The sequence below is a fragment of the Scyliorhinus torazame genome, chromosome 18, assembly GCF_047496885.1.
Source record: "Scyliorhinus torazame isolate Kashiwa2021f chromosome 18, sScyTor2.1, whole genome shotgun sequence".
Classification (NCBI taxonomy): Eukaryota; Metazoa; Chordata; class Chondrichthyes; order Carcharhiniformes; family Scyliorhinidae; genus Scyliorhinus; species Scyliorhinus torazame.
This window is the reverse complement of record NC_092724.1, coordinates 35,488,349-35,502,242: the sequence shown is the minus strand read 5'-3', so window position 1 is coordinate 35,502,242 and position 13,894 is coordinate 35,488,349. Positions and strand designations below refer to the sequence as shown.

General features: G+C 46.2%; 1 protein-coding gene across 1 annotated transcript in view; it reads right to left on the bottom strand.

Moving 5' to 3' along the window:
* The window catches only part of LOC140395776 (uncharacterized), a 187,344-nt gene that overhangs the window by 57,636 nt on the left and 115,814 nt on the right, over positions 1-13,894 (bottom strand). The window contains exons 85-92 of the mRNA XM_072483934.1: positions 12,122-12,291; positions 11,967-11,993; positions 11,171-11,325; positions 11,015-11,082; positions 9,624-9,793; positions 9,439-9,465; positions 7,426-7,580; positions 7,270-7,337 (exon numbers count right to left, since the gene is read on the bottom strand). Of these exons, the coding sequence (XP_072340035.1) occupies positions 7,270-7,337; positions 7,426-7,580; positions 9,439-9,465; positions 9,624-9,793; positions 11,015-11,082; positions 11,171-11,325; positions 11,967-11,993; positions 12,122-12,291 (840 nt within the window). The remainder of the gene's footprint in view (positions 1-7,269; positions 7,338-7,425; positions 7,581-9,438; positions 9,466-9,623; positions 9,794-11,014; positions 11,083-11,170; positions 11,326-11,966; positions 11,994-12,121; positions 12,292-13,894) is intronic.

Sequence of the window (13,894 nt, the reverse complement as noted above, 5' to 3'; positions counted from 1 at the left end):
AACCTTTTTTGGACACTAAGGGCAATTTAGCATGGCCAATCCACCTAACCTGCACATCTTTGGACTGTGGGAGGAAACCAGAGCACCCGGAGGAAACCCACACAGACATGGGAAGAAAGTGCAGACAGTGACCCAAGCCGGGAATCGAACCTGGGACCCCAGAACTGTGAAGCAACTGTGCTAACTACTGTGCAACTATGCCCTCATTGTGCTAACCGTTTTGTAGCGTTCGACTGTATTCATCAATAGAAGTTATGGTGCTCAATGGACAGGCAATGCAACATGACTACTGTCAATCCTTCCGTTATCCTAGCTTGCAGAAATAGCAGAGATCAAAAATGTACATTCCTGACATTGTTTACACCAATCTGGTTGAAACTACAGCTCCTCCTTTATGTCTGACAATGTACAAGAATCTCCGACCTAATAATGTTTTGGGTCTTGGCCTTTGAAATTGGCCAATTAGAATACAAATTTCCTCATTAGTGACCCAATCAGGGAACCCCTTTCTCTGCATATAACAGGGAGTGTCAGATTCTCTGAACTCCCAATGTAAATAGCAAGCCGAATGCACATGGTTGTTCTGCTGTTCGTTTGGAAATAAAACAAATTCTGGTGAAGGGACTTCTGCCTCTGTGGATATATTATAGTGGCGACGAGTAAAATGGAACGACCCGAATGAACCTGCTCTTTAGCAGCAGCCACATATTGAGGGTAAGCCACTGACAGGCGAAATGCCTTTATTTACAAAGTCGGATTCTTTTGACCCTGCAGTGGAAGACTGGGCCCAATATGTTGAGCGGATAAAGTACTTTTTTAGAGCGAACGATATGGTTCTGGATGAAAGGCAACAGGTCATTCTGCTGACCGCGTGTGAGCTGGCAGCTTTTGCCATTATGCGCAGTCTCACTTGTCCGGAGGCACCGGGCATGAAAACTTTCCAGGAATTGACGGACTTAGTAAAAGAGTACTGTGACCCTAAGCCACCTCTGATCCTGTGAAGGTACCGGTTTTACTCAGCATTCCGAGACACAGGGGAGTCAGTCACTAATTTTTTAACAAGATTAAGGCGATTAGCAGGGACTTGCAAATTTGGCCTGACGCTAAATGAGATGGTCTGAGACCGGTTGGTGTGCGGAATAAGTAATTTAGCAATACAAAAACGTCTGCTAGCAAAGGCCGAGCTGGATTGCAAACATGCATTGCAGCTGGCTTTGTCCTTAGAAACAAGCAAGCGGAGCACATGAGTTACAGGGTACTCCGATGGAGGTAGACACCCACACCAGTGAAACTGAGTTAGGGAACTACTGCTGGGGGATAGGCAACTGCATAGCCACCCTCAGGAATGACTCAGATACTAAGGAACCCAGGCCCACTCGCAGAACCGCTCCCAAGCAAAGGGAAATTAGGACCAGACAGACGGCAGCCCCTGCAGCCTTTCGTCCGGCAAGATATTGTAGTTGTTGCCAGATATCGGAGCCAGAGAGGAGAAATAGAAGACCAAAACAAATATTTTGGAGAAGGACACGTAGGCCGGTGTACAGGACAATGCACACACTAGAAGGCCGACTTACCTCCGACAAGGAACCACTAACTTGTGCAACGGTGGTTAAATCAAAACCCATTAAACTAGCCGTAAGGTTGAATGGACGTCCCACATTAATGGAAGTCGACACGGAGCAACCATATCAGTGATAGGGGAAACAGTATTTAATAAAATTCATACTGGACTCCAACCCTTATCCCTAACCAGGACATCGGCAAAACTGAGGAAGCACACAGAGGAACCACAGAGTATTGGGAACATGTACGGGTGGCTTATGGTGAGCAACTGGTTAGGCTGCCTTCAATGGTAGTGGAAGTTGTGGGACCGAACTTATTGGGACAAAACTGACTAAAAGATATCCAGCTGGAAAATAGTCGCCTGAGCGAAATCCTGTGCAGATAACCAGAGATTTTCCGAGAAGGGCTCGGAACAATAAAGGGAGCGAAGGCGACATTACACGTAGGTCCAGAGGCAGTCCCAAAATTCTACCAGGCATGAACGCTACCTTTCGTGTTGAGGCAAAAAGTCGATACGGAAATCAAAGCGTGAAGGAATAATAAGAGTGGTCCAATTTGCAGAATGGGCAGGACCTGTAGTGCCTATTCTTAAGCCGGACTGTTCAGTCCGCCTTTGTGGAGATTGCAAACAAACAATTGATCGCTACTCACAACTGGACAAATACCCAATTCCCTGGTTTGAGGATTTGTATGCAAAGCTGGCTGGAGGACTCTTATTCTCAAAGCTGGACATGAGCCACGCATATCTACAGCTGAACCTGGACGATGAGTCGCAAAAATGCTCAACGATAAACACCCTGAAGGGCCTTTTTCAGTATACAAGATTATCCTTCGGGGTATCGTCAGCCTGTGCGATATTCCAGAGGAAAATGGGGAATACATTGCAAGGGTTACCAGAGGTCACCATTTACCTAGATGACGTCCTCATTATGAGAAAAACAAGGGCAGAACACCTGCAAAACCTGGAGGAAGTCCTCAGGAGGTTTTTAGCAGCAGACGTGTGCCTAAAGAGGGAGAAATATGTTTTTCTGGAACCTCATGTAACTTATCTGGGGTAAAAGATTGACAAGTCAGGGTAACACCTTTTGGAGGATCATGTGAGGGCGATAAAAGATGCCCCGGCCCCCACCACATCTTTTTTAGTACTGGTGACGTATTATGGAAAGTTCATACAGAAACAGGGCTTCCATCCTGGACCCCCTACACCAATTACTAAAAAAGGGGCAAGCATGTCAATACAAGGGGCTGCATTCTCCGCTCCCTGACACCGAAATTGCATTCGGCGAGGTGGTCGAGAATCCCCGATGATGCCAAAATTGGGGGCGGCACCGCTTTCACGATGCTGCGCCCCCTGAAAAGTGGCATATCCATGGCCTCAGGCCATTGCCTGAGGCTTGCCCAGTGATGTTTCGTACCGGATCGGCTGAGTTCCCGACAGCGTGGGACTCTCATGGTCTCACCCATCATGAACTTAGAGTGGCTGCGGATCTCAGTCCCACGCCGCCACAGTCGGGGGAAGGCCGATCTGCGGGCAGTGGGGGGCTTCATTCGGGGCTGGGGGCACTGTGGTCAGGCGGTCCGGGGCGCACGAGCGGCCGAAGGGGGGGTACTACTTTTGCGGTCCACGGGCTGAGTCCGCAATGAAGCACGGCGCGGCCGCTGCAGGCTGCCACCATGCGCATACGCCGCCACAGACCCGGCCATGCTCTGGGCCATATCGGCTCTTAGAGATGGGAGCTCTACGCTGCCTCCCTGCCAGCCCCCAGCAAAACGGCGAATGGGTGTGCCAGTTTTCCTGGCGTAAAACACCACCGTTTCAATGATGGCGTGGGAACTTAGTCTCCCAAATGGAGAATTCAGCACAGGGCTTTCAAGAAGATCAAACAATAGCTCTCCTCAGAAAACGTCTTGGCACACTATGACCCCAGGAAACAGTTGGTGCTCACTTGCGACACATCTCCATATGGCATTGGGACAGTTCTGGCACACAGATCAGGATCAAAACGGTCAGGAAAGGCCTATTACATTTGCTTCCAGGACTTTAGCAACAGCAGAGCGAAAGTACGCCCAAATTAAAAAAGGACTGGCTGTAATCTTTGCAGTGAAGAAATTTCACCAGTAATTGTATGGGTAGAAATTCATGAAAATCACAGACCACAAGTCTTTGCTGGGCTTGCTGAAAGAAGAAAAGGCCGTGCCACCAATAGCTTTGGCCCGGATCCAATGCTAGGCCCTACTACTGGCAACGTACCAATAATGTTGTGGAGGAGAATGCTGAGCCCCAGGCTAATAGAATAGATGGCATTGAGGTACGTAGGGAAGAGGTGTTGGCAATTCTGGACAGGCTGAAAATAGATAAGTCCCCGGGACCTGATGGGATTTATCCTAGGATTCTATGGGAGGCCAGGGAAGAGATTGCTGGACCTTTGGCTTTGATTTTTATGTCATCATTGGCTACAGGAATAGTGCCAGAGGACTGGAGGACAGCAAATGTGGTCCCTTTGTTCAAAAAGGGGAGCAGAGACAACCCCGGCAACTATAGACCGGTGAGCCTCACGTCTGTAGTGGGTAAAGTCTTGGAGGGGATTATAAGGGACAAGATTTATAATCAGCTAGATAGGAATAATATGATCAGGGATAGTCAGCATGGCTTTGTGAAGGGTAGGTCATGCCTCACAAACCTTATTGAGTTCTTTGAGAAGGTGACTGAACAGGTAGACGAGGGTAGAGCAGTTGATGTGGTGTATATGGATTTCAGCAAAGCGTTTGATAAGGTTCCCCACGGTAGGCTATTGCAAAAAATACGGAGGCTGGGGATTGAGGGTGATTTAGAGATGTGGATCAGAAATTGGCTAGCTGAAAGAAGACAGAGGGTGGTGGTTGATGGGAAATGTTCAGAATGGAGTACAGTCACAAGTGGAGTACCACAAGGATCTGTTCTGGGGCCGTTGCTGTTTGTCATTTTTATCAATGACCTAGAGGAAGGCGCAGAAGGGTGGGTGAGTAAATTTGCAGACGATACTAAAGTCGGTGGTGTTGTCGATAGTGTGGAAGGATGTAGCAGGTTACAGAGGGATATAGATAAGCTGCAGAGCTGGGCTGGGAGGTGGCAAATGGAGTTTAATGTAGAGAAGTGTGAGGTGATTCACTTTGGAAGGAATAACAGGAATGCGGAATATTTGGCTAATGGTAAAGTTCTTGAAAGTGTGGATGAGCAGAGGGATCTAGGTGTCCATGTACATAGATCCCTGAAAGTTGCCACCCAGGTTGATAGGGTTGTGAAGAAGGCCTATGGAGTGTTGGCCTTTATTGGTAGAGGGATTGAGTTCCGGAGTCGGGAGGTCATGTTGCAGCTGTACAGAACTCTGGTCCGGCCGCATTTGGAGTATTGCGTACAGTTCTGGTCACCGCATTATAGGAAGGACGTGGAGGCTTTGGAGCGGGTGCAGAGGAGATTTACCAGGATGTTGCCTGGTATGGAGGGAAAAGCTTATGAGGAAAGGCTGACGGACTTGAGGTTGTTTTCGTTGGAGAGAAGAAGGTTAAGAGGAGACTTAATAGAGGCATACAAAATGATCAGGGGGTTGGATAGGGTGGACAGTGAGAGCCTTCTCCCGCGGATGGATATGGCTGGCACGAGGGGACATAACTTTAAACTGAGGGGTAATAGATATAGGACAGAGGTCAGAGGTAGGTTCTTTACGCAAAGAGTAGTGAGGCCGTGGAATGCCCTACCTGCTACAGTAGTGAACTCGCCAACATTGAGGGCATTTAAAAGTTTATTGGATAAACATATGGATGATAATGGCATAGTGTAGGTTAGATGGCTTTTGTTTCGGTGCAACATCGTGGGCCGAAGGGCCTGTACTGCGCTGTATTGTTCTATGTTCTATGTTCTATGTTCTATTAACTGGAGCACCGGCCGGGAACCCAGATGGAAAAAGCCAATGGACTAAGCAGGCTGCCAATACCGGACACCCTGCCATTGGTACCCAGAATAGAAGAAACGGTGATGACACTACATTTCCTGGACACCCTTCCGGTGGCAGCACAAAACATTTGTTTGTGGACACAAAGGCACCCACTTTTGGCGAAAAAAAACACATTGTGCTGACGGGGGGAGGTGGAAAGACCAGTTCAGGTGGAATTCTACCCCAACTGGAGCAGAAGAGAGCAGATCACTGTGGAGGACGGGATACTGCTATGGGGGGCTCGAGTAATAGTTCCAAGTCAAGGCTGTCGAGCCATACTGGCCAATCTACATCATGGGCATCCTGGAGTCTCAAAAATGAAGATGCTGACCAGGAGCTATGTCTGGTGGCAGGGCCTGGTCACAGACATAGCGGCATTGGTAGGTCATTGCCAAGAATGCCAACAAGGGCAGAAGGTGCCACCGGCAGCCCCGCTGCACCTTTGGGAATGGCCGGGTAGACCATGGTCGTGACTGCATGTTGATTTTGCAGGTCCATTTATGGCTTCAATGTTTTTTGTGATAGCAGACGCCCATTCCAAATGGCGGGAGGTCTACAAAATGAACTCAGCAAATAGAACAGCAACCATTGGAAAACTTTGCACCTCGTTTGCAACATGTTATCCCAGATGTGTTAGTTTCAGACAATTGATCGGTTTTCACCAGCCAGGAGTTCACAAAATTCACGAAGTCAAACGGCATTCAGCACATAAGGACGACACCATACCACCTGGCATCAAATGGGTTGGCAGAGAGAGCCATCCAGACCCTAAAAGTCGCGTTGAAAAAACAGTCAGCAGCATCAGTAGACACTAAACTGTCGCGCTGGCAACTATAGGACAACCCCACATGCCACAACTGGAATAGCACTGGCGGAGCTACTAATGGGCAGAAGACTCTGAACCAGGCTAAGCCTACTAGTAGAACGACACCAAGAGGCCCAATGCAGGGGCCATGACAACACTCGCCGAGAAAGGCAGTTCAACACGGGTGAAAAAGTATGGGTTAGAAATTGTGCGAATGGCCACACATTGGTCGCAGGAATGGTCAAGGCCAGGACAGGACCTGTGTCATGTGAGAAACGTGTAGGAACACATAGTAAAAAAGGACCTGGACCAGGTGCGGGCCTCAGATTCGTTTCCTCCCCTGGAACGGACTCAGACCAGCACACCAAGGACCGTGGACAGTCCTCCCAAACAGAATATTCACGCCACTCCGGCATCACTTGTGAGGACATCGGGCTCTGATATGAATAACACCGGGGCTGTTCCCCTGCTGTCGGAGGAAAGAAGTGAACTCCCCCCCTCAGACGCTCTCAACGGAAAAAACGGGCGCAGGGGCTCATCGGACTTTGGAGGGGTGGGGGGGAGGGGGGAGGGGTATACTGACTTCCGGTCTTTGAGATTAGCCAATTAGAATACGAGTTCCCTGATTAGTGGCCCAATCAGGGAACCCCTTTCTATGTATATAACAGGGAGTGTCAGGGTGTTCTGCTGTTGGTTTTGTAAGTAAAAGGAGTTCTGGTGAAGGGACTTCTGCCTCCTTGGATTCATTACATAATCAATCATTTAAATCTCACATCTCAAAGTGTTTGGTATACCATAAGAAAGCGCTGTTGCTTACAGCAATTATAGATATCTAACAGAAACAAATAAATAATACTCATGTTCTGATCATAGAGACACAATCAAATCTTGAAATAAATACCGATAAGTTTCAATGTCAATATTCCTTACCCGAAAGAGCGAACTCTGCAGCTTTGGAATGTTCTCTTGATACTGCTGTTACTAAACAGCCTGTTCAACTGAAGAAAAGTAACAATCATAGTTTTAGAGACAAATGTAATATAATTAATCAAAATACACTTTTGTAATAATAAGTTGTTGACTGACCTGTAAAGCAATAATACTTGATGCAGATTTGTACAGATCAGAATTGGGCGACTGAAGATCTGCTGTCAGAGCCAGGTTAGTAACAGTGAAGGTCACATTAAACTCAAAAGGCTTTGTTTGCAGGTTTGGAGATGTGGTCACAAGTGGTACTAAAGCTATCCAAAAACACAACAGCACAATAAAATTGAGAATCAAACATATCTGTGACTGCATTATTTGCATTAAAGACAGTGGGACAAAATAAACCGTGGGCTGGATTCTCCAATAATGGGGCTATGTCTCCACGCCAGCATAAAAACACTGGCGTTTCACTCTGGATTTTCCTTAAGAAAGTTCTGAGTGATTCTCCCTTCAGCAGGCGGCTTGCAGGGCCCCGGAGTGGTTCTCGCAGCTCAGGCTGCGGATACGAGGCTCCGCACCTCCAGTCAGGAGTCCGCACATGCGCACGGCGGCGGCCGCCCTGTGTGACATGGCGGACTCGCACCGGGGACCGTGATAGAAGAAGTAGGTCCCCCCCGAGATCGTGCACGCCCGCGGATCGGTGCCGCCCGATCACTTGCCTGGCTGTCCATGAGGCCCTCCCCTGGTGAACGATCCCCCCGCCCCTCACCAGGGTGGCCGCGGACTGAATCTGCAGCCACTACCCGATGTTCCAGACGGCCGACAGGTGGTTAGAACCACGGCGTCAGGAACTCGGCAGGTTGCGCGCGGAGAATCGGGCGGCGGGCCTCTGTCAATGGCCCCCTACCCGTGCCGCGTAGTTTGCGCGCATGTGATTCTCGAGCAATTCTCCAGGGACCGGAGAATCGCGGAAGCAGCGCCGGTCCGAATTTCTGGGTTAACGACCATTCTCCGCCCCCTGCGCTGAATGTGATTTCTGCATGGAGGATCGGAGAAACCAGCCCCAGAGCTATAGATTCCATCGCAGATCATTTCAAGGTACACTTAGAGGGTTTATTTCAGGTTTGACTATGCCATTCGTTCAAAGGACTATACAGAAATATTTGCTATCGCACATGCAATTGGGCCAAATGATCGTACCTAATGGACTTGCACCAGTTTGCTTATCTGTGTAGAAATTGTCCTGACTTTGTTGAATCGTTTACTGACTTGGAGTCTCCTGTATCGTTTAAATTTGGGCTGTGTGTGTAATTTTAAGTACAGACTGCCTGTTCCAGTTCCTTGCAGCTTTAGTATCAGTCCATGTGAATGACTCACAGAAGGTGACAGAATGTCACAGCACATACAGGATGTCATAGCACTTATCGGATCCCTTATTCCTTGGTCTCCTTATTTGAGGAAGCATGTGGTGGCATTAGAGGCAGTTCAAAGGAGGTTCACCAGATTGATTCCGGGGATGAAAGGGTTGATGTAAGACGAAAGATTACACAGTTTGGATTTATACTCACTGGAGTTTAGAATGATGAGGAGCGGATCTGATCAAGGTATATAAAATACTAAAAGGGATTGACAATATAAATGCAGACTACATGTTCCCCCTTGTAGGGCAATCTAGAACAAGAGGTCATAGATGTAGAGAGGCGGTAGATTAAGAACACAAATTAGAAGGACGAACTATTTCTCGCAGAGGGTGGTGAATTTGTGGACCTTGCTGCCCCATAATGTGGTGGAACCTGAGTCATTAAATAGTTTCAAGAAGAAGATAGATATATTACTGATTTTAAAATTGGGTAAAAGGGATATGGAGAACAGGTAATGGAGTAGATTTGAGACCAGGAAGAGATCAGCTATGATCTGATTGAATGGCGGAGCAGGCGCAAAGGGCTGAATTACCCACTTCTGCTCCTAATTCCTATGTTCCTATCTCTGGTTGAAACTTTTAAAATTCTCAATTCCAAGAACAAAATTGTTTAAAGAAATAGGAAACACGAGAAACACTAAACAGGAAACTTCCCAAATATTTCTGACAATGCATAAATCGGGATCAAGAAAGAGTTTCCCACTGTAATAAACCAAAATGTTAAAGAAACACAAGTTGCAAGTTATACTCACTCGTCGAAGGAACAGGTTCATGGTAATCTGAAAAATCAAAATGACGTGTTTTGCATCAAAACGGTGTGGTGGAAATGTATTATCAAATCGTGAAGTCAAGTTTATGGAATTGGTTTAATCACCCTCAATTGAATCAACAGAATTAAATGTAACAAGATAGATAATCTCCTTTAAATGTTAAATACCATTCACGTAGAGACTGTTGTTGTCCAGTGTATATGTTCCCAAGGTGGAGATGCTCTTTGTGTTGTTTCTGAACACATGGTAAACAGTGACTTTATTAACTTCATGAGGAATAGAATTATTTCTGAAACTGCAGACTGCATCAACATTGGTGTCTTCAACATTTGCCAGGCTGTGAAATAAACACATATACAAAGAGGTCAGGCAGGGTCTAAAAATCAGATAAGAACCTTGAGCCCCAAGCATGAGAAAATGTTAATAAGCAGTGGGGATGAATTTCCTCAATGTGGTCTATCTAAAATATACAGTAGTTGTGTGTTTAAGTGCATAGGTTTGAAGTAAATGGGTTTAATCATGCTGATTGACTATTGTGTACATTGAAATTCCTTTGCCCAGGGATTTTTATATTTGGGTAAAATGGTGCATGTATTGCCAATGGTATTTGATGTCTGGTATTCACAAAGCATCAACACAAATCTATTCACTTCATAGTTGATTTGCAATGGGTGCAAAATGTTTCTTCTTTTACAATTAGCATGCTTGATTATTCAAGGTCAGCTAACCATGGCTTATTATGGGGGAAGGCTCAGAGGCAGGCCCCAAATCCTCTTCAGTTGTAACAGGGATCAAATCGCACACATTTAGTGTAATTCTCAACCACATGCGAAGCATCTAGCTAACTGAGTAAACCAGCCAAGGAGGTTTGTAGCTAGAGCAGGTTAACTGCTTGAACCCGCAACCCCAACATACATGGCAGCACTGACAATGGTACTTTTCAAGGAAACAATAAGTTAGCTGGGTCTTTACCAGGATGAAGTCTGTTGATCAGGAGAAAGTACAGCATTCAATGCTATTAATCCTCTAGTATTGCCAATTAAACACATGTAGTGTTCAAATGCATTTATCAATAGAAGAGCTGCTCAATGGACACACAATGCAACATGACTACTGTCAATCCTTCCGTTATCCTAGCTTGCAGAACTAGCAGAGATCAAAGATGTACATTTCTGACATTGTTTACAACAATCTGGTTGAAACTGCAACTCCTCCTTTCTGTCTGCCAAGGTACAAGAATCTCGGACCTGATGATGTTTTTGAACTTTGCTCAAGGAAACCTATAATTTTAATCAGTCATTTAAATCTCACATCGCAAAGTGTGAGATGTTAGATTTATAGAAAATCTATAGAAAAGCAATGTTGCTTACAGCAATTATAGACATTCAACAGAAATAAATAACTAATGCTAATGATCTGATCATAGACACATTCAAAATTCTGTAGAATAATAAGAAATTCATCCTGTTTTAACATTTATGTTATATGAACTAATTTACTGAACATTAATGTAATCTTGAAACAAATACCGATAAGTTTCAATGTCAATATTCCTTACCCGAAAGAGCGAACTCTGCAGCTTTGGAATGTTCTCTTGATACTGCTGTTACTAAACAGCCTGTTCAACTGAAGAAAAGTAACAGTCATAGTTTTAGAGACAAATGTAATAAAATTAATCAAAATTCACATTTGTAATAATAATTTGTTGACTGACCTGATGAACAATAACATTTGATGCAGATTTGTACAGTTCAGAATTGGGCGACTGCAGATCTGCTGTCAGAGCCAGGTTCGTAACAATGAAGGTCACATTAAACTCAAAGGGCTTTGTTTGCAAGTTTGGAGATGTGGTCACAAGTGGTACTATAGCTATCCAGAAACACAACAGGACATTAAAATTGAGAGTCAAACATATCTGTGACTGCATCATTTGTATTAAAGACAGTGGGACAAAATAAACCAGAAATACAGAAACCATCGCTGAATATTTCAAGCTAGAGTTAGAGGGCTTTTTCAAGTCTGGTGATGGCATTCGTTCAAAGGACTATACAGAAATATTTGCTAAAAACTATCGTACCTGGTTGACTTGCACCAGTTTGCTTATCTGTGTAGAAATTGTCCTGACTTTGTTGAATCTCTTACTGACTTGGAGTCTCTTGCATCCTTTAAATTTGGGCTGTGTGTGTAATTTTAAGTGCAGACTGCCTGTTCCAGCTCCTTGCAGCTTTAGTATCAGTCCGTGTGAATGATTCACAGAAGGTGACAGAATGTCACAGCACATACAGGATGTCATAGCACATACAGGATCCCTGGTTGAAACTTCACAAATTTTCAAGTCCAATCATAGAACTAAATTATTTAAAGAAATAGGAAAAACTAGAAGCACTAAACAGGAAATGTCCCAAGTATGTCTGACATACATAAATCAGGTTCAAGCAAGAATTTTCTTGACACCAATCACTGTCAGAAACCAAAATGCTTAAAAAGCACAAATTTGAAATTATACTCACTAGGTGAAGGAACAGGTTCGTGGTAACCTGAAAAATCAAAATAAAAGTATTATTAAATCGTGAAATCAAATTGATGGACTTGATTTAATCATCTTCAATTTAGTTGACAAAATGAAATGTAACAAGATGGACTATCTCCTTTAAATGTTAAATACCATTCACGTAGAGACTGTTGTTGTCGAGTGCATATGTTCCCAATGTGGAGATGCTCTTTGTGTTGTCTCTGAACACATGGTACACGATGACTTTATTAACTTCCTGAGGAATAGAATTATTTCTGAAAGTGCAGACTGCATCAACACTGATGTCCTCAATGTTTGCCGGGCTGTGAAATAAACACAGATACAAAGAAGTCAGTGAGGATCTAAAACGCAGGGAAGAACCTTGAGCTTGAGCCCTGAGCATGAGAAAATGTTTAAAAGTACTGGGGCTGAATATCCTCAATGTGGTCTACCTAAAATGTACAGCAGTTATGTGTTTAAGTGAATAGTTTGGAGTAACTGGGGTTTAATCATGCTGATTGACTATTGTGCACGTTGAAATTCCTCTGTCCAGGGATATTTTTATTTGCTTGAAATGGTGCATGTATTTCCCGTGGTTTTAATGGTTGACATTCACAAGGCATCAACACAGTTTTGTTTCCAGAACCATGGGATGGGTTCTCCATTCCTGAGACTAAGTGTTGACACCGGGACAAGTCTAGTGGACTTCTGTGACAGCAAAACTGGCGTCGCACCTTGACCAATTCACCGACCGTTAAGGAACTAGCACTGGCGCCACGTGGAACGTGATCGATTCCAAAGAGAAATTATGCTGGATTCAGCGAGTTCGTGATTGACACTCAGGAGGCTGGCAAGCTGCAGCCGCATATGCACTCGGCACTCTCCACGCACCCTCATCCCAGCTAACAAGATGGCAGCAAGGCGAGCGGCACAGAGGTTTGCAAATGCCAAACTGGAGACCTTGCTGGACACCTTGGAGGAGAGGTCCTTAACCACAGGGTGCGAAGGTGGCTGCCAGCTGCCGCTGTTCACCGGGCCTGGACACAGGTGGCAGAGGTCGTCAGCGCTGTGGGTAACACCACGAGGACTGGCCAGCAGTGCCGAAGGAAACTGCATGACCTCCTGAGGGCAGCCAGGTTGCATAGACAGCACTGTGCCTCTAATACCAACCCCCATCGTAAACACCGGTAACCCCCCCTCCCCCGCCAAGGAGAAGGTCGTGCACAACCGAGAGAGGGAGAAGACAGGAAGGACATCGCCGGACATGCGGCCCCTCACTGCAGCAGAACAAAGGGCACTGGATGTGATCGGAGGGCCCGAACAAAGGGCAGTCACTGGGACGGACGTCGCCGTCGGGCGAGGAAGTGAGATCCTACTGAGTTGCGGTTACCCATGGCTCATGTGTCACCCTTACACCCATCGCCCCCACACCCCAACCACAACCGCAACCCCATGTGCTGAGCGACATCGAGGATGACACTGACATGGATGGGAGCTGCCGACCAGAACCCCGTGACCCAAGGCATCCCGGAGCTCGAGTCCAGGGAAGACACCGTTCCTGTCACAGCTGTCTTCAACACCCTCCACCATCCCAGAGCCACTCACCTTGGTTGGGCACTTTCGTGAAGAGTCCCCTGGGAGGCTACCTGGTGCACACCACACACATGCTCTGGTTCTTCATGTGGAAGTAGGAACCCTCGAGGGGGTGGACAGTCAGAGGGTGGGATGACCCCAGGGACTAGATGCTGTCCAGATGGATTTCTGGCTTCTGGAGCGGACGGTCCCATCATTTGCGGAAATGCAATCGCAGAGTCAGTGGCTACATGACGGGTTGTCGACGAGCATCCAGCACCTGCAGGTGCAGTTGGAGGAGTTCAACCTCTTGCAGGAGTAGGAGGTGGTGCCGACCATGCATGCCACCCAGGC